Raw genomic sequence first — 21,656 nt, forward strand, 5'->3', positions numbered from 1 at the left:
ACCCTACTATCTGGTTTTCTGAAACCTTCTTTGGGAAGCTAGAGGACCCAAAAGATGTGTTAAACAGATCTTGTTGAGGCTCAACAAGCCGACTGAGTGTTACAGAAAGTTCGCATAGACTGCCCAAACTGAAGCAGAGGGAGTCCCAGAGTGCTTCTATTTAAAGAATGAGGTGCTGATGAAGGGGAGATCTCCTCACAGTCCTGCGGATGAAGAGTGGACAGTGGTTTACACAATCGCGGTGCCACCGAAGTACTGTAAGGAAATACTAAGAATAACCCACGCCCTTCCAATGGCTGGACATGTCGGTATACAAAAAACCTGCTCAAGATAGCAGCCCTAGCAAAACTGGAGTCAATGGCAATAGGGGAAAAACTCTCCATTGGTTGGAGTCATACCTAGCACAAGGGAAGACCTCAGTCCCAGGACATCATTGCAGGAATTCTCAGAGTAGTGGCCTAAGCCCAACCATCTTCAGCTGCTTCAATGACCATCCCTCTAACAAAGTCAGAAGTGGGGGTGTTCGCTGCTGATTGCACAATATTCAGCACCATTCATGATTCCTCATACTGAAGCAGCCCATATCCATATGCAGCAAGACCTGGACAACATTCAGGCTTGGACTGATAAGTGGCAAGTAACATTTGCATCACACAAGTGCCAGCGCCAGGCAACCCCCCCCCACCTACCTGCCAAGACTGAGGCACACATGATTTCACAACATGTAAAAAAACTTAAAAATTGCACGCCCCTGACTGGAAAGACATTTCCTTGGTAACAGACAGTGTTGGAACAAGGGACAAAGGGCCATGCCCTGACTCAGTCAACCAATGAACTTTTGGATTACCAGACGTTGTGGGGGGAGCTAGCATTCCAGAGACTGCTAAGGTACAATCCACAAACTTCACAGGAGAGACTGTTCCATATAAGGAGCTAGTCACAGACTAACCTGCTGGGCAACCTGGGAGTTTTTTAAAAATTTGAACTCCCAAAGATATTGGAGCAGAGAAAGCTCCTGGTTTGAGAAGACCTCTCCTGCCTGCTCAGCTCTTAGGGAACTGAAACCATTGAAGACACGTAAACTCAGAGAAAGAAAAATCTCCTATGTGAATAAGGTTTACGAAGAATACTGGGCCCCAACGAAATGCAAGATCATATCTTCAATCAAGGACTACAGCTAGCTTGAGAAACTGTAACAAGAGATATTGCCTCAAACTGTTTTACTTATCTTCTGCTCTTCTCAGTCCCTAATTTGCATGTGTATATTGCATGTCCATGCTAGCGTGGGAATGTCGTATATCTGTTGGCGTTAAACTCTAATACGGTTAAGTCTAAGGTTTAATAAATTTCATTTTTCTGCTTTAAACCAAAGAAAACCTGTTTGTGCTCATTTCTTTGCCTTATAATTGGAAACTGTGAACAAGGATACACAACAAGGGAATTTTAGTTTAAAATTAAACCCTGCACAATAAGACCAGGTGAAGATAGTACAGACCCCTAGACACCTTTCGCGCCTGGTCGTAACAGCCAGGCAATGACCATCTCAAACGAGAATCTAACCATCCCGCCCTTGACATTTAATGGCATTACCACCGCTGAATTCCCCCACTAACAACATCCTGGGAGTCACTGTTGACCAGAAACTGAACTAGAGCAGGCCAGAAGCTGGGAATTTTGCAGCAAGTAACTCACCTCCTGACTCCCAATGCCTTTCCACCATCTACAAGGCACAAGTCAGGAGTGTGATGGAATACTCTGCACTTGCCTGGATGAGTGCAGCTCCAACAACACTCAAGAAGCTCGACACCATCCAGGATAAAGCAGTCTGCTTGATTGTCACCCCATCCACCACCATCAACATTCTCTCCCTCCAGCACAGTGGCAGCAGTGTGTACGATTTACAAGATGCACTGCAGCAACTCACCAAAGCTCCTTTGACAGCACCTTCCAAACCAGTGACTTCTACAGGACAAGGGCAGCAGATGCATAGGAACACGACAACCCCTCCAAGCCACACACCATCCCGACTTGGAACTATATTGCAGTTCCTTCACTGTTGCTGGATCAATATCCTGGAACACCCTTACTAACAGCACTGTGGGTGTACCTACACCCCAAGGACTGCAGCAGTTCAAGAAGGCAGCTCACCTTCTGAAAGGCAATTAGGGATGGAAATGCTGGCTTAGCCAGCGACACCCACATCCCAAGAACAAATAAAAAAAACAGCTTTTTGACTGGTCAAAAGTCCACAAAGATGTGGTAGAGTTCTGTAAAACCTACCACATGTGCCAGGGTGTGGGGAAGACCCAACCTGCAATAAAACCTGCACCCCTAATTCCCATACCGGCTTTTGGGGAACTTTTCAGCAGAGTGCTGGTGCATTGTGTGGGGCCCCTGCCGAAAACAAAAAAGGGGCTACCGGTATCTTCTCACCATTATGGATGTGGCTACCCAATTCCCAGAGGCCATTACCCTAAGAACTATCTCTGCCAAGTTAGTGGTGGAAGGACTAACACAATTCTTTACATGATATAGGCTGCCTGCCGAGAGCCAGTCGGATCAGGACACGAATTTCATGTCTGATATTTTTCAAAAAAAGTCATGGGTAATCTGGGCATAACCCTGCTAAATTCCTCAGCCTACCACCCGCAGTCACAAGGGTCTTTGGAACTGTACCACCAGACCCTGAAGACAATAATCAAAGCATGCTGCTATGGGTACCCCCATGACTGTGGCAAAGGGCTGGGATTTCTCCTGTTCACCACCAGGGACCTATTTAGTCCCTTTGAATTAGTTTATGGACCAGAGGTGAGAGGTCCACTTAAACTGATCAATAAGGGTTTTTTGGGACACAGGGATGAGGCTCCCATGTTAGACTACATCTTCATATTCTGCGGGAGGGGGGGTGGCAGGGTATGCTCATAAGAGACCGTGCGGTGGCTCAGGAGCACCTAAAAACCTCCCAGGCAGCTATGAAAAGGCAGGCAGATAAACATGCCAAAGCCAGATAATTTCACCCTGGAGACCATGTTTTAGTACTACTCTCAAAACAGGGCAAACTCCTGAAAGCCCGTGTCAGTGGTCCTTATAGAGTAATAAAGAGAATTGGCAGGGTCAACTATTTAAATGGACACCCCAGACTGTTAAAAAAAAAACAAAGGCTGTTCCACATTAATATGTTAAAGCAGTATCACAGCCGGCAAGGGGACAAACAAGCCCAGGGCTGTCACGCAGTCTGGAAAGAGGATGGCGAAAAGGAAAATGAGGACGAGTTAGAGGAGGGCTTGGAGGATTCCCAAATTGAACCCCCTACTGTCCGGTTAGCCAATACTGAAAATGTTAGGAAAATTAGACACTGTACTCTCCTTTTTAAATGCAGAACAAAGAGGACACATCAAAGTGCACAACCCTAACCCTACACAATGTAGATGTAGGAGAGATCCCTCCCATAAAACAGAAACCCTATCTCCTAGGTCCCAAGAAATTGACCCATGTTCCGGAGGAAATTCAGTATATAATGGAAAACAAGCTGATTGGAACCCCAGCTGCTCTGGCTGGTCTCACAGTTGTGCTGGTGCCCAAGCCTGACGGCTCAACAAGGCTCTGCATTGATTACAGGAAGGTTAATACAGTGACCATAGTTGACTCCCATGCATTCCTCGCCTGGAAGAATATCGATAGATAGGAAATACCACCTACATAATCAAAATGGACTTGCTAAAAAGGATACTGGCAGATTCCCTTAACACCCTGAACCAAAGAGATCGCAGCTTTTGCCACCCCAGACCCAGCCTATTCTCATGCCAGGTGATGCCCTTTGGTTTAAGGAATGCCCCAGTCACCTTCCAAAGGCAGATGAGCCAGGTATGAAGATAGATTGGAGAAGTTAGGACGGTTTCCCTTGGAGAAGAGAAGGCTAAGAGGTAATGTGATCAAGGTATTTAAAGTCATGAAGGGTCTGGACAGAGTAGAGAGAGAAACTGTTCAAACTCATGAAAGGATCGGGAACGAGAGGGCACAGATTTAAAGTATTTTATTTTATTTAGAGATACAGCACTGAAACAGGCCCTACAGCCCACCGAGTCTGTGCCGACCATCAACCACCCATTTATACTAATCCTACACTAATCCCATATTCCTACCACATCCCTATACTATGGGCAATTTATAATGGCCAATTTACCCATCAACCTGCAAGTCTTTGGTGGTGGGAGGAAACCGGAGTACCCGGCAAAAACCCACGCAGACACAGGGAGAACTTGCAAACTCCACACAGGCAGTACCCAGAATTGAACCCGGGTCACTGGAGCTGTGAGGCTGCGGTGCTAACCACTGCGCCACTGTGCCGCCCTGGTAAGAGAATCAAAAGTGACATGAGGAAAAACATTTTCACGCAGTCTAAGAATTCCAATCTCTCCCCAATCTTATTGTTTCAATGTTTATCTGTGCTGTAACAATTCTGTGATTGTGGCAGTGGCTGGCCGACCCAACTGAGTAGTGTATCTGGATGACTTGTTAGTGTACAGTGAGACCTTGGTGGGGGAAGAAACCACCTAGACCAATTAGAAGCACTCTTCCGAAGGTTACATCAGCTGACCTTGCAAAATCAGTTTGCTAAAGCTCAAGTAACCTATCTAGGGCATGTTATAGGTCAAGAAGGAGTGCTGCCCAGAACAGCAAAAGTACAGGCGCTGATAGAGCAAAGGTAGTGTGGTGGGAGAGATGCCAAACAGCTTTCGAGAGACTAAAAGCCGTCTTAAATAAGCCAGTGCCTGCAGCTCCAAATTTTAATAAACCATTTAAAGTGGTAGTTAATGCAAGTGACCTAGGAGTAGGTGCCGTCCTGCTCTAAAATGTCAGGCATTTACACACCAGTTAGGTACTTCTCCAAAAAATTAAACCAGCACCAAAAGATGTATTCCACTGTGGAAAAGGAATGTTGCTAGCTCTCCAGAACTTTGAGGTCTATGTCCAAAATGGATATAAAGGAGACTATAGTCTATACCAACCATAATCCATACCAACCATAATCCTTTAACCTTTATGGAGACATTCAAAATGCAAGGCTATTTTGATAGGGTTGCAAAAGCAGGCTATACCACTTAAAAATTGACATTACAGGAAAAAAAAACAATGATAGCTGATGCTTTGTCCAGAGTCTAACAATGCAGAATCATCCCAGATGAAAATTAAACCAGAGCAGAGCTACGGCAGTGTAAGATTGAGAAGTGAGTGTTTGAGAACGAATGGATGTGTACACTTTTTAAAAAAAATCTATGACTTTATAATGTAATACTCCTGTTGTCACATTTCGTTCCACATGGTGTGGCGGTGTCATGAATATGCTATGCTGAATGATGATTTTTAATTAAACAGTTGGAAACCTAATTTCAACTTTTAAAAAGAAATCAGCTAAGATGGCCTCCGCAATTTGCATTGAAATGCCTCACATTCCAAGGTATCGAGGTCGAGACATATGTCAGAATAGCCCTCATCCAGAACAATGGCTAGAGCAGTGAATGAGCTAGCTGGTATCGCCTTCATTAGCAAGACATTCAAAGCCATTTTGGAACATTAACACGAGTGGAGATGAACCTCAAAGGGTAAACATTGAAACAATAAGATCGGGAAGATTGGAATTCTTAGACTTGGATCTCATTAAAGTGCAAAAGAGAATACACTGGGACAATCATGTGACAGTCTCTCCATCTGTGAGAAAACTTGGAGCTTCTTTTGGACACATCAGACAAGCATCTGAGCTATACGGCGCAGGACCCATGTGGGTCTGTCTGTCTCTCTCCAGGCAACACTGTAAATTTCAAACCCTGTCTGCAAGGTTGCAAAACATCCAAATCTATCATTGCTGTAGACAGAGACCCCAGAAGGAAAAAAAGCATCTACATCACTGTCTCCAAGAAAACCCTGAACCAAGTGACCACCTCTGCCAGCCAGGAACTTCAGAACCACAAATTCAGCCAGAGGTCCCTCTCAGCCTTCACTGGTCTTAGTGTAATAGTGTTTTATTTTAAATGCATCATGTTTGAGTTCTCCCTTGGTGAATCCTTGTGCACCACTTTCCAATAATAAGGCAAAGAAATGAGCACAAACAGGCTTTCTTAAATTTAAACTTTTCTTTAAATCTATTAAATCTTAAACTCTAATTCGGTTGATGCCAACGGATACACGACACGCTAGCATGCATACGTGATAGGCATATGCAAATAGAGACAGCAATGAGCAGAGGAAAAATAAAGTGGAGAGGTTTGAGGCAATATCTGAAGAGTTTCTTAATTACGGTTCTTCGAGCTCACTGTAGAACCCTTTTGTAGGGGCCCAGTATTCTTCACTGTAGGAGAGTTTTCTCTCTTGGGGTTCATGGGTCTTCAATGGATTCCAAAGCTGGTGAGAAAGAGATGGAAGCAGACAGGAGAGAGATGTTCTCAATCCTGTCTTCAACCACTGTTTCTCCAATTTAAATCTCCCCAAGTTGGCCAGCACTTGGTCACGTGACTGACTAGTTTGACCAGCTCTCTTCTGTGTATTGTATGGCAGCAGGGGATAGCTCCTTTGTTCCAACACCATTTGCTAATATGCAAAAATGTCTTTCTGGCTGTAGGTGGTGGCGGGGGTGGGGGTGCCTGGCAATTCCTTGTAACAAGCCCTCTTTTCTTCCAAGCAAGAATTTGAAGTTTAATGTCCATATGGTGAAATTAATGTGCCTCATTCTTGGCAGGTGGAGGCCTGTATGACAATGGTTAAACACTCACTGAATTGGTAAGCACATCTATTATTTAAAAGAAACAAACCTTGTTGCGGTCAAACAAGGATAGGGACAAGAGGGGAGCCTGTTGCCCGTCCTCACCTGATCGTAAGAGATCTTTTAATATCTAGTCTGAAAGATGGTACCTCTGACAAGTGCAGCAATGAGAGCGTTGCACTAAGAACCAGCATGGATTATGTGCTCAAGTCTCTGGAGGGGAGCTTAAACCCACAATCTTCTGACTCAGAGACAAGAATGCTACCACTTTGCTAAGGCTGATCCCTTGTATAACACAATCCCTTATATAGAACAGAAGTATTGAATCTTACCTCAATACCCAGGTTGATCAAACTGTTGGAACTCAAACCCTCATTCCAATTTGTCCCTTTTACACTTTTCTCTTATCTCTGATAATTTGCATGTTTTGACACTATTTTTAAACTTAGGGTACAACGTAAAGCAAGACTTGCATTGATAAAGGGCCTTTCAGAACCTCGGGATGTTGCAAAGCACTTTATAACCAATGAAGTGCTTTTGAAATGTAGTCACTGTTGTAATGTAGGAAACATGGTAGCTAATTTGCACTCAGCGAGATCCCACAAACAGCAATGAAGCAAATATTGAGTTAATAGACTATGTTCCTCACCACATCATCAGTATAAGTCCCCAACATAAAAACAAAGTGCTGGAAATACTCAGCAGGTCTGGCAGCATCTGTGGAGAGAGAAACAGTTGACATTTCGACTCAACATCAACTGTTTCGCTCTCCGCAGATGCTGCCAGACCTACTGAGTAATTCCAGCACTGTTTTTATTTCAGATTTCCAGCAGCTGCAATATTTTGCTATTATTTCAGTATAAGTCCCTATTTAGTGTTGTTACATAAAATTAGCAGTCTCATTTGTTGGAATAGTAATTATTAGTATGTCTTTGATTCAACACCAGTTTGATTCTAAACTCTTATCTAAAAAGTTAAAGTTTTGTCCAGACTTTTTTCTTTATGCAGGACTATCGCCCTTGCACCAATGTTATTAATGACAGCTCACTGAAACTTAGATAAGTGGTTAATGATAAACCCTGCTGATGCTGTAGGTTGGTGCAATGTTCAGTGGTCATCATATTAGAATTCATGTACACTTGTAACTTAAGATATTACGATTTAAGAATCATATTTCCTTACTTAAAGGCTGAACTCTAATATTACTATAATTTAAAGACAAAATCATGGCAGTATTTGCACACTTCAAGCCAGTCTGATTAACTCTTTCCTCGTAATTCTATGAACCACACATTTACCAAACTATGCCAATAAGGAAAATTGCAAAATAAACAGACCTGTGCAAAATGCAAGCAAGTACATCAGCTCAACCCCCTCCAGCATTAACATAGCATAGCTGCTGTGTACTATTTACAGGAAGCATTGCACCAACTCGCCAAAGCTTCTTCAGCAACACCTCCCAAAGCCATGACCTAGAAGGATGTGCAGCAGCTGCATGGAAACATCACCTCCATGTGGCCATCACTGTTCCTGGATCAAAATCCTGGAACTCCTTACCTAATATCACCGTGGGAGTAGCTTCACCACACAGCCTGCAGTGATTCAAGGTGGCTAAGCATCACACTTGAGAGCAATTAGCAATAAATGCTGGCCTTTCCAGTGACACCCACATCCGGCGAAGGAATTGAGAAAAAAAGGTATCTACTTAAGCCGTACAGTTTATGAAAGACCCAGTCTCAGGTCTGCGCTAAGTAAGCTGATCACAGCCAATGCTACACTGTAAAAAGCTGTAAGCCTGCAAGACAAGAAGGGAAAAAATAATTGACAGGGTTCCTGTTCCTGATGGCACTCACATGTGGCCAAAGCACAAGGGCAACATTGGTGCTAAATTATCCTACCGTCTGCAGTGTCTTCCCACCTTTAACTTGCTTGAGTTCAAAGCTGATGGACCCAGAACCACCTGGCTTTGAATTACCAACCTGCCAGTAGGATATTTGATTCTAAAAGATATAGATATGTAGTATAATTGAGACTTACGTGGAGGGCAAAGGATGGGTCAGAGTCACCACGTTATAGGGCTATTCCTGCTACTAATGCTCCTGTTTACCAAGGCTCTATACCTAGTACAGCCTTGCCAAATTTACCTTGGGCAGTAAAACAAAGTTCCGTAGTTCAGTCCTGGATTAAGAAATGTCCAAACTAAAATCAATCGAGACATCAGGCAGGGTAGAAGATGAGGGACTGTTAATGGCCCTTGCATTTATGTAGTACCTTTCACAATGCCAGGATGTCCAAAGCATTTTACAGCCAATGAAGTGCTTTTTTTGTGTCATTACTGTTGTGATGTAGGAAATGCAGCAACCAATTTGCATATAGCAAAGTCCCAGAAACTGGGTAGGCATTGAATACAAAAACAAGGAACTGATGCTAAACCTTTACAAAACACTGTTTAGGCCTAAGAGTATTGTATAAAATTCTGGGCACTGTACTTTAAGGATGACAAGGCTCAGAGGGTACAGAGGCAGTTTGCCAGGATATTACCACAGTTGAGGGAGTGCAATTATGTGTAGAGATTGGAGAAGCTGGGATTGTTCTCCTTAGAGCAGAGATGGTCAACACGAAACGCAATAGAGGTATTCAAAATTATGAGGGATTTTGATAGAACAAGTAGGAAATAACTATTTCCTCTGGCAACGTGGTCACTAAAAAGGTTATAAATTTTTACACCAACTTTCAAAAGGCAAACATGTACTTGAAGACTAATTTGCAGAGTTATGGGGAAAATACTGGGACATGAGACTACACTGGACAGCTTTTTCAAAGCCTCCTTCTGTGCTGTAAGATTCTGTTGGGGGAATTTTATGCTGCCCTCCACGTTGGGTTTGGAGGTGGGGAGAGCATATAATCTCATGGGATGGTAGCAGGCGGGAATCCCGCCACCCTCCTGTCTCCATCTGAATTAAGTCCAGGGTGGAAAAGACTGAACAACCTTCCTGCTGCCAATTGAGGTCCTTAAGTGGGCAATTAATGCCCAATTAAGGGCCTCATTCCACCACGGGCATAATTAGTCCAGCAGCGGCAGGGTCTGTTGCCGCAAGGTGAGCATGCCAAGCAAACCATTACAGGTTGCTTGGGATGAGGGGTGGGGTTGTCACTTGTTAAAAGGCACTTAGGGCCGGAATGAGATACCCAACATCGGGAAGGGGGGTCCGCTGAGAGCCACCCTCTGCCCTTGCTGTCGGCCCCCTACGCCACCACCACCGCCTTATCTGTGGTCTTGGGCGAGTAGAGTGCTGGCAGCAGCCACCGCTTCTGCATGGCACTGCTCAGTTAAAGAGCTGCCAGCCTGTGATTAGCAGACAGCTATAAGCAGGCAGGACTTCTGCTGCTAAGATCCTTGATCCCAGGGAAGACCCGCCACTGTCTACTTGATCCGGCGGGCCTTCCCCAGAGGTGGTGACACAGGGCTTTCGCTGGTGTTAAAGAACCCCTTTGCCAAGACAAAATCCTGGCCTGTGTTTCTGAACAGCTGTGTGATCAGCGATGTTGATTGAGGGATTGATATTGGCCAGGACACCACTGAAAACTTACAGGCTCTTTGAAATAGTTGCGTGGCATCGGTGGAATTCATCTGATGAGGCAGACTTGGCCTCAGTTCTTAATGTCTCATCCTAAAGACAGCACCTCTGACAGAGCAGCACATCTTAGTATTGCACTGGAGTGTCAACGTAGATTTTTATGATCTAGGTTTCTGCAGTAAAATCCACTATCTTCTACTTCAGGTGATAGTGCTACGAACTGAACCACAGATACCATCTTTGTGATTAGGATAATAAAATGCAAGGCCCTATTTTTGACCACAATTCAGAGTTCACACTTACAGTGGGGTGAGATATTAGACTGCAAACTGGCAGCTGTGTCTATTCTAGTCAGGAGTGGAGACCTTCATTACAGGGGATGAAGATAATAATCTTTTTAAAAAAAGGATTGAATTGCAGTCTATTGTCCTACAAACAAGGACAACAGACTGCAGGAACGTTATGTATACTGTTGAAGCTGGATGTACCAGCAATCACTTTGTAGTAATACCAAATGTTCTGTGCCAATTAAAAATGACAATAATCAACTCCTAGAAATTACCAAGTGTACTACAGAAGTTGATCTCAGTTCTGTAGCAATTCACTAGCTTCAGCTGAACCGATCAGTAGTGCAAAGAAATTAAGCTTTTTAAGTCCTCACAATGGGGGGGCGCTGATGAAAAAAAGGGAGGTGCACCATTGTAAATTCATCACCCACTGCTGCCAACGTTAAGAAAAGAGAGAGACACCAGATTGCTAAATAACCACAGATGCATAGAAAAAGTCAGAAACATGGTTTTAATTATATACAAATTTAACAAAAAGATTTTTAAAGTTCTACACACTGGTCAAGAGCATTGTTTCCCAACAGCATCCCAAGGATGATTATAATCGTGCAAAGCACCTTCATGACAGTTATAGTACTGATGAAGGGGCCAACCAGAGACAATACCAGGGGAAAGTCATTCCCCCAGCTATTCAATTACCTTCTGGAACTTGGTCCAACACAGCAGCATTGCCATTAATCCTGTTGAATCTGCAATTCAACAGCAAGCGTTTGGGAGGGGAGAGATAAGACAACAAAAAAAAGTACATACAATTCACAAATGCAAACAATACATCAATGACAATCTAGATGAAACACTGGTCAAGAAATTGCCTCAGTGAATAGTGTATTGGATGTGAAGTCTAAATTTGGAGTAGGAACATAAGACCATGCTCAAATAATACTGCAAGCATATAGGGAGTCAAGCAAATAGATTGAAAACTCACCTTCTGTGGCTTTGCTATCAGCTTACCTTCTGATTCAGCATCAGCATTGTGGAATATGCCAGAAGGATGTGTTAATTTAACTTACCTTGATGTACCACAGATTGTGATTCTAAAGATATAAATGGCAGCCCAATCTATATTTACACAGTAAAACAAGAGTGTACAGTGTTCCACAGAAAACAAATTATTGAAAGGTACTGCACAAGATCACAAAATTATTCAACGTAACTCCAACTTGATAATACATTACAGCATGGTTTCTGAAGTTATTTTGGGTTGAGTTTCACCAAAGCACCTCATTAGCCTGGTGCACCATCAGTTGTGTGGATACTGGTAACTCATGACAAACAGCAGCCATCTAAGAAAACAGTGGAGATTTGCTCCCCATTTCGTGCTGAACCCCACCCCTACCCTCCAAAAGAATCCTTCTAATCCCATCAGGGAATCTGCCTCTCCTCTCCCAAACTAGCTGAAGAGGATTTCTCCCTTTTCCTTGGCTGAGGACAGATAAGCTTCTGGAGAGTTTGAAGTTGGAATTGTAGTCTGAGAGATGACACCTAACAAAACTGTGCCTGGTTATCAGCAGCAAGGCCATGATGTTCAGAGGCTAAGCAGCCTGTGTCGTACTGTCTGTGGGGAAATTGTGGAAGGTTCTACTTAAATCTAATTGATGTAGAAAAACACCTACTGGGCAAGATATCTAGACAGTAGCCTCAAATTGCATTTAATAAATCAAAATAAACATCTAATTTTGCCTGGTTGTTTGCAGAGTAGGGAGGGGAAAAAAGAGGCAGAGAGTGTAGCAAGGTTCACAGGCTCGAAGAAGTGATTTCCCAGGCAGTTTCAGAAACATCTTTTGCACCCACAATTCAACAAAGCGGTTTTGTTTATACAGTGTTCTTCTGTTGGGTAATTTCAATCTCCTGTACTAGCGTCAGCAGCCAATCCCCATCCCAAACTTGCTTTCCTCAGGTGAACATCTGCTAGTGCAGTTTCTTTTGGGCCAAACGATCTGAATCATTTTTGAGTGATGTCCACCTGCTCAGATTTTTAACCACTTAGCCTCCTTTCCTTATGCTGTAGTTCCCCTAGTCTCTTCTTCCAGTAATCTCATTCACCAGATTAAAATGCATTTTGGCAAAAAGTTATACTTTGAATGGAGGAAGGTTGGTTGATGTGGAAGAGCAGAGGGACTTAGGGGTAAAGTTCTCTACATTATTAAAAGCAGCTCAAGTGGATAAGGCCATTAAAACAAGTACTAATAATACTGGGTTTTATGGCAAGAGGTGTAGAATATAAAAAAAGTTGAGATGTAGTGGCAGATCTATAAAAAAAAAACCGCTAAGATTAAAGATGGAGTGGTGTGTGCAGTTCCCAATCCACACTCCAGGGAGTACGTCGAGGCAATAGTGTGTCTGGTATGAGAAAATACAAATACGAAAGACTTGCAAAAAAGTTTGAGTTGGAACAGCGAACAATATGGCATGATTTGATAGGTGTTTAAAATTAAGCACGGAGATACAGAAATGGTGCTTCAGTAATTGAGGGAGTTAGAATGAGGGGCTTTAAAAAAAAACACACAAGTAGAATCTACTACCAGAGTTAGTGACTGAAAGCAGAGACCACAGGATAGATTTTCACATTTACCACCTGGGTGTTAAACACTCAGGTCCAGTGCCCTTCCATGCCAGTTAACAGAACCCACTGATTTTCCTTTAAGTTAATGAAAGAGAAATCAGGAACAAGCATATAATCCTCCCCGCTGGATTTCCCTCGTTGAATTTTGCCCAGTTAATTGCATAGAATTTGCCCACTTGTCAATTCCAAGAATAGGTAGGATAGTTGAGTGAAAGTAAATGAGATAAAGGGATGAGGGACTACTGATTGCATGGAGGGAAACACTAACAGAAATTGGTTGGGCTGAAAGACCAGTTTGTGTGTTGTAACTTTGTTTGTAAACTTCAAATGCCTCCCCTTCCCTCATCAGGCACTATGGATGACTAGATGCAAAAGACAGTAATTTGATGAGAGAATAAATGTTCTTTGGTTTTATTAGTTTAATTCGGTATTACCTGGGTGTTTGCACTGCTGTTACTATGATGAGTGTAACTGGTCTACTGCCAGTAGCAGATTAGTCACATACCCATAGGCTTTGTAAGTGAAAAAAAAATTACAAATTCAGACTTTCTTTTCACCAGATAGAGAACCACTAGCATTAGCACAGTATGTTCTGTAAGCAGGGCAGGAACCAAACCCTTCCAAATTAACATCTAAAACAGTACTGCGGTCTGCGACTATGGCAACATACAGCACCAGATGGTGTCAAACATTTATCCTATCGCTGCTAGTGGAGCTAGATATAGCTTTTCTTACTAAGTTACATCTACAAAGACACAAACTAGCATTTTGTACATAGCTGCTTCCACATCAATCTCTCGTCTGGATTTACTGTTCTTACTGAATAGTTTCCAAGTCTGCAATTCTATTGAGTTAGTTGTAACTTCATCTATTCTCACATTTATAACCCATAAGAGAATTCTCCTTCATAGTACGTGTCACGAAGCTGTGAACCAATTCAAAGTAGTTTACAGATACACACAATGCACAAAGGAAAGGCAGTTGGTGTATTTCTGGAACGGCAAATTTGCTTTTAAAATGGAACAAAATCTTAGTACAAATGAGCTTTATTCTAGCCCTAGTCCTATAATATTAATTAATAAATAATCTGTTTACAGTCGCTCCAGAATTGAAGAAGCCAGATCATTTGCTGCCCAGCACTTTGAGAAATAGCAGCATGACTGTCAGATGGAACATTTCAACAAAACCACTTGCTTACTTACAGCCAGGACAAAGACAAAGAGAGAGCTGAAACACAAAGCCTGAGGAGGAAGCAGTTGTCACTGGTCCAGATACTTCCAACTAGTTTGTATGATGTATAACCAGTAAAACCGATTTTTCCATTTCAAAGTTTATTAGATGAAACCAGGTACAGTGCTCACACCAGTTTCACCAGACTGGCAGAAACAGCCCGTACACAACTTTGCTTTATAAGCTGAAAAAAATTTTGCCCAACACTATAAAAAAGATACATTTCCATTTATAAGTCTCTTGCTATTACAACTCCTGCAACATGGATCTTTACCCAGATCAATCTGATCACTTACAACATCAAGACATCCGTGCTAAAAATAAACTGAATTTGACTACTACAAATCTACCCAAACCTCTGCCATTTTATACAAATCTAGTCGTAGCTATAAACAAAGCTTTTTAGTCGGAAATGCAGACAGCAAGTTGGCAGCGCCTGGGATATGTTGTTAGAAGTCACGTCTGTGGTACAACTCTGGATCATAGTACTTGGTAACTACAACTCTGTTGGCAAACTTTCGGCCTGTTAGTGCTTGCATTGCTTTTTGGCAGTCTAGAGGAGAGATGAATTCTACAAATATCTGTTTCGAAAACAAAAGAAATATTTATTGCTAAGCAAAACAAGCTGGTTATTTAAGGCTCAACATAAAGGCAAATAGGCACTGCAATAAAAAGATGGTCCTACTTTAGAACCACATGACATCTAAGAGTCCTAGGGTTGAACTGCTCATTATCAGTTATCAGCTGGGCCACTGAACAATTAAGTCATGTGATTTCCCCCCGTTTTAACTGTGCTTCCCACCGACTCACTGGGCAATAATACTCGCAGCAATTGTGATCATTTACTGAAGTCTCAATCTCCATTCACCACCTCTCTGGTAATCTGGCCAGCAGAGGCAGCCTGCCGCACAAACCACAAATAATTTTGCAGGTTTCTGTTTGGTTTTCCATCTTTAATTATATTGTTAGGCTAGGGATCAGTGTGGGAAGGGCAAAAAGGAAAAAGTCACAGCTACTGGCAACCCTACTCTCAGCTAGAACTAGCTTTTCTGTCTGTTCAGCATGAAATGAAATGATCTAGCCCCTGGTAATTAATCAAATGTACACATTTTCCAGCTGCAGCCGTTTCTCCTCCACACCCTCTCCTATATGGGAGCCAAGGGCAAACATTGCATTTGACAAGGTGATATCAGCTACGTACGCACAGACCTATGGTTCAAAACTTGGACCCCCCCCTTGGGTTTGCTTCATTGGCCAGACACTTACCAACTTAGCCATTGGACTGCAGTTTTTTGGAAGCCTCAAATTCCTCTGTTTCTGATAAACTAACTGATGTAGAATAAATCTTTGGGATCTGTTCAGACACCCGACTTAACTCCAAATATGAATAGTTGAATCGGACTTAAATAAAAATCAGGTTCTGCAGATTTTGATCCCATTAACTTTTAGAACGTAATCATCCAGTTATATTTGTCAGCTTGTTAAACTTATCAGGAAAATGTTAAGCAATTCAAACATTCATTCTATTACTCTAATTTCAACAGCAGCACAATCAGTTAGAGATTTTAGTTTGTTCTGATCTAACATGGCCAATCTTTTTACCTTGCCGCAGCCAGGCACTTCTAGCCCATCCAGTGGTCGTGGGATTTCAATGGATTTCACAGTTCCATATTTGCTACACTCTTCTCTAATGTCCTCCAGAATTTCTTCATACTCCTCATCATCAATAAGTTCATCTGGTGACACCATGTTTAAGAGGCACAGCACGTCAGTGGGCAGCCCCGTGCTCTGAGCTTGCATTGACGGAAGGCCTGGCACCTGCACGGTCACCGGTGTTTGGATAATGGCATTCTGCAACAGAAAGTAGGGTATTTGCAATAAATTAGTACTTTTCTCTTACACTATCAGCTAAAGCTCCACCACATCATAGCGTTGGGAGGGTGGGAATATAATCAGGTTCCCCCATACCTGCAAAAGTCTGAATCAAATCCGCCTCACTGCTGCTGAATATTCCAGGTAACAACGGTGGAGAAAATATACAGATAGTAATGAAGACCACAGGATGGCAATAGAAAGAAAAAAAGGTAGTATCCCATCACGTCAAGTTTTGCCAATACTAAAAGGCGTCACAGTCGTCACTGGTAGTAGCCATTCTAAGCAAAAATTCCATCAGCAGTGTAATGAATAACCAGTTAAGTGTTTCTGGTTGCGTTGAAAAAAGTTGGCCTAAAACTACAATGTTCTTCTGCAAACTGTGTTGTTGATTCCTTAATATGAACATGCATGAGGTCTTGGTTTATCACATTGAGAAGATGGTATGTCAAGCAATGACTGGATTGTCAAACTAGAGCAGGGTTGTCCAACCTTTTCGGGCGGAGGGCCGCATTATGATTTTTGCTCGCCCGAGGGCGCCAGTCAGCAAATTTCAAAAGATAAAGGCATTAAAAAAAATTCTTTTACTAATAAAAACAAATGTGCATTTTGTGAAGCAGCTTTAAAATGAGAAGACTAATTTATTGACTTACTTTCTCGCCACTATATTGAAAACTGATTTAGTAACATACCTGGCATTGTTTTTGCTTGCATAAGTAGTCATTCTCTGCCCGCATACTTGATGTAGCGATGCAGAGTATTCTGGACAGATGTCCATGTTCCAGGAGACACCTTTATCTCTCTGCCTATGTGTGTTTGTGTGTCTCATTCTGTCTTCCCTCCCCACTCCCCTCTAGGACTAGGGGACACAGATTCACGATGCAGGGGAAACAGGAGGAAGCACTTTTTTTTTTTATACACAGCGGGTGGTAATGACCTGGAACTTGCTGCCCACAAGGGTGGTGGAAGTGGAGATGGTTAATGACTTCAATAGCAAGTTGGATGGCCACCTGAGAGAAACAGACTTGCAGTGCAACATTGATTGAGCCAGGGAGTGGATTGCCTGCATAGCTCCACAGAAAGCCGGCATGGGCTTGATTACAGAATGGCCTTCTGTGCTGCAATGACACTTCAACTCTCTCCCCACACCCTCTTCATCTGTTTCCATCTCCACACCGCCCCCGCCTCCAGTGTTTGCCGCTCGGTGTTCCTCATTCCCCGTTCAGTGTTCCCTGCTCTCTCTGCCACCCCATCTTCCTCTGTTCATGTTCCACCTCCGGCCCCCGCCCATCTCTTCCCCACCCGTCCTGTCCCTCCCTCAGTCTCTCTCCCCTCTCCCCCCCACATCCATCCATCCATTTCCCCGCCCCCCCCCCCCACCCGTCATCCAACCCCCACTCCGTCTCCCTCCCAGTTCTTCCCCCACCCCCCAACTCAGTCTCTCCCTCTCTCCGTTCTCCCCCCACACCCCCCCCCCAATCTCTCCGTTCCCCTCCCCCCTCACCTTTCTCAAAGTTGCAGAGAGTGGAACGCGAGGCAGGTAGTTGGTCAGTTCTTTTTTAAAAAAAGCCAATTTCATAGCGGACAGCTGCTAACATTGGGAACAGCGGTTTCCCAACACACTCAGAGTTTTCCGGCAGGCTTTTAAAAAAAGTCAGAACCCGCCGGAAAACCCCCGAGTCTGTTGGTAAACGGCTGTTCCTGATGTCAACAGCTGTCAACTTGAAATCGACAGCAAAATAGTTCTTAAACTGATCTGACAATGGAAATTTCTCATCTCGAATCAGAGTGAGAATCAGGAATGGCCCCGAGAACAGTTTACACCCACAGGCCGGATGGAAACATGTGGCGGGACAGAACCTGGCCCACGGGCTGTACGTTGGACAACCCTGACCTAGATGATGTGTTTAAAGCTTAAGGCGGCATCTTAAGCTCACCAGACACAGGTGAAAGGGCTACACCAATGGAGGTAAATAACATGGAAGGAAATGTGCTGTAGTTCGGCTAATACATTGGAGGGCACAGATTTAATTCAGATTGAGAAATTTCTTAATCTTACAGCACAGGATGCCATTCAGCCCATCATTTCTATGCCAGCTCTTTACTCATAACTCTACATATTAGTCTTTTTCAAGACATATCCAAATGTCTTAAAAGTTCCTATGGTATCTGATGCCTCCACCCTTTCAGGTAGTGCATTCCAGACCTTAAAGTTAAGGTATTTCTCATTTCCCCTCTAATTCCTTTGCCAATTATTTTAATTCTACCTCTGGTTACAACTCACTTGCCAGAGGAATCAGTTTCTCCCCACTAACTCCATTATGTCAGCCCTTTACTTCTGCTCAAAGGAGAACAATCCCAGCTTCTCCGATCTCTCCACAAAACTAAGTCCTTCACCCAGGTATTAGCCTGATAAATCTTTACAAACCATTATATTTCATGTGCCTTAGCAAAGGCAATTAATTCTCAGTGAAATATTAAACAGCACCTCTCATTTCATGTGAATGAACAGTACTGAACTATTCTTAGTTGACTTGCACAACTGGATGAACAGATGAGATGCACAGTGCCATATATTTAGTTTATAATTATATCACCAGCTGTTTTTTTACCTCATCTTTTTAAAGAATCAGTATAATCTCAAACTCAAGCAGAAATAAACACCTTTCAGCAGCCCAAAAAATGCTAATGCTTAGCCATAGGGAGTGGCAGAGACTATAATTTTTTAAAAAGGGGAAAAAAAATTAAAGATTATGGGATAGGGCAACAGGATTAGTTTTGGATTACTCTAGCAAAGAGCTGGCACAGACATAATAGGGCAAATGACCTTTTGTGCCGGAAACATCCATGGGCCTATGGTTCACCAAATGACTTCCAGGCAGCTACCACAGAATGGCAAGAAGCCATCAATTCAGCTACTAACTGTACTGCTGAGATCAGAGGGTTACCTTTTTTGAAAATGTTGGCCAAATGAAGGTGACAGAGCCATGAAACATAACAGAAATTCCTTGATGACAAGTTTATTTAGTGAGTAGAGCTGAAGCACACAGACACAAAGCCCTTAGATTGGATCTCCACTGCGTGCCGCGTCAGCAGATTGCAGTCAAGGTGTCGGACGGAGTACAATTGGCCTCGGTACCCTAGGGTTTTGGGAAGAAAAAAACGACACGGGTTCCACTACTGATCCCTATCCATCAACCCCCTACTGGAAGCGCACGTTTGGACTTCAGGGAAGGACAGGATTGACCTTGACCACGAAACTCTTCCCCCAGTAGAACAGCTTGCTGACTGTCAAGGTTTACACAAATAACAGGCGCCTGGTTAAAGGTACTGTAGGTTGGCCATTGCATATGGAATCTGTACCCAGCAAGGAGTACATATAAAGAGGGGAGAAAATTTGATATTGGGAAGTATTATAACTCATCTTAAACATTTTTCTTTAGCCTCTATAATTACACACTAGGACATTTTTAAGATATCAAGGCAGCAACTTATACAATAAATAGAAACACTAAAAGGAGGGCAGTGCAACCAATGAATCCAAACCTAGTTATGCAGCCATTGGTTTTCTTTGGGAAACTATGACTTTCATCAACCGTTTTATATTCCTAGCAAACAGGTTTCACAATTGCTACAGTACAGGAGACCGCCATTTGGCCCATTGTGTCTGCACTGGGTCTCCGAAAAAGCAATTTACCTAGTGTCATTTCCCCAGAGCCCTATTCAATCTTCCTTTTCAGATATCAAACCAATTTCCTCTTAAGCCAGCGACACCCAGATCCATGAATGAATTTTTTAAAATGCCTTGATTGAACCTGCCTCCACCACGCTCTCAGGCACTACATCCCAGATCCTAACCACTCACTGCGTAAAAATTTTTTTTCATGTCACTATTGCTGCTTGCGCCAATTACCTTAAATACGTGCTCTCTTATTCTCAAGCCTTCCACCAATGGGAACCAACAGCTTCCCCACCACCCCCCATCTACTCTGTCCAGACCCCTCATGATTTTGAACAGCTTTTATCAAATCACCTCTCAACCTTCTCCAAGGAAAACAGTCCCAACTTAGAGCCATAAAGTCATAGAGAGATACAGCACTGAAACAGGCCCTTCGGCCCACCAAGTCTGTGTCAACCATCAACCACCCATTTATACTAATCCCACATTAATCCCATATTCCCGTCCACCTACCTACACTAGGGGCAATTTACAATGGCCAATTTACCTATCAATCTGCAAGTCTTTGGCGGTGGGAGAAAACCGGAGCACCCGGCAGAAACCTATGCAGTCACAGGGAGAACTTAAACTCCACACAGGCAGTATCCAGAACTGAACCAGGGTCGCTGGAGCTGTGAGGCTGCGGTGCTAACCACTGCGCTGCCCTCTCCAACTTATCCATGTAACTGAAGTTCCTTATCCCTGGAACCATTCTCGTGAATCTTTTCTGCACTCTCTCTAATGCCTTCACATCTTTCCTGAAGTGCGGTGCCCAGTACTGGACAATACTCCAGCTGAGGCTGAACCAGTATTCTACACAAGTTTAACATAACTTCCATGCTTTTGTACTCTATGCCCCTATTAACGAAGCCCAGGATACTGTATGCTGTATTAACTGCTCTCTCAACCTGTCCTGCCACCTTCAATGACTTATGCACATATACACCCAGGTCCCTCTGCTCCTGCAGCCCCTTTGGAATTACACCCTTTATAGTGTCTCTCTGCATTCTTCCTACCAAAATGAATCACTTCACACTTCCCTGCATTAAATTTCATCTGCTGCCTGTCTGCCCATTCTACCAACCTATCTATGTCCTTTTGAAGTTCTACACCATCCTCACAGTTCACAATGTTTCCAAGTTTTGGATTACCTGCAATCTGGTTTTCAGGTTTACAAGTGAAGCTCAAAGTTACACAATATTGGTAATTTAGAAACAAAAGCACCCAACTGAAAAGCCAGATTCTAAACAAATGCAATCATCTTTAGTACAAGATACACAAGAGAAGACGACCATATGGCCCATCGAGCCTGCCCCACCATTCAATATGATCATGGCTGATCTTGGGCTTCAATTCCACTTTCCTGCCCGCTCCCCATATCTCTGGATTCCCTACGAGACCAAAAATCTGTCTTACCCAGCGTTAAATATATTCAACGATGGAGCATAACCCTCTGGGATTCTCTACCCCAAAGATTCACAATCCTTTCTTTGAGTGAAGTAATTTCTCCTCATCTCAGTCCTGAACGATTGGCCCCTTATCCAGAGACTGTGTCCCCATGTTCTAGATTCCTTGACCAGTGGGAACAACC

The 21,656-nt window shown here is 43.2% G+C and overlaps 2 protein-coding genes across 5 annotated transcripts in view; one reads left to right on the top strand and one right to left on the bottom strand.

The window, feature by feature from the left end:
- Positions 1–16,937, top strand: part of LOC137384226 (protein phosphatase 1 regulatory subunit 7-like) — a 104,460-nt gene extending 87,523 nt beyond the window's left edge. For both annotated transcript variants that reach the window (XM_068057939.1, XM_068057940.1), the window contains exon 17: positions 14,343–16,937. In XM_068057939.1, the coding sequence (XP_067914040.1) occupies positions 14,343–14,397 (55 nt within the window). In that variant the 3' untranslated portion in view covers positions 14,398–16,937. The remainder of the gene's footprint in view (positions 1–14,342) is intronic.
- LOC137384225 (splicing factor U2AF 65 kDa subunit-like) overlaps positions 11,115–21,656 on the bottom strand; it is a 44,429-nt gene continuing 33,887 nt past the window's right edge. For all 3 annotated transcript variants that reach the window (XM_068057938.1, XM_068057937.1, XM_068057936.1), the window contains exons 10-11: positions 16,078–16,326; positions 11,115–15,056 (exon numbers count right to left, since the gene is read on the bottom strand). In XM_068057938.1, coding sequence (XP_067914039.1) covers positions 14,925–15,056; positions 16,078–16,326 — 381 coding nt within the window. In that variant the 3' untranslated portion in view covers positions 11,115–14,924. The remainder of the gene's footprint in view (positions 15,057–16,077; positions 16,327–21,656) is intronic.

The sequence above is a fragment of the Heterodontus francisci genome, chromosome 26 (genome assembly GCF_036365525.1).
Source record: "Heterodontus francisci isolate sHetFra1 chromosome 26, sHetFra1.hap1, whole genome shotgun sequence".
Lineage (NCBI taxonomy): Eukaryota > Metazoa > Chordata > Chondrichthyes > Heterodontiformes > Heterodontidae > Heterodontus > Heterodontus francisci.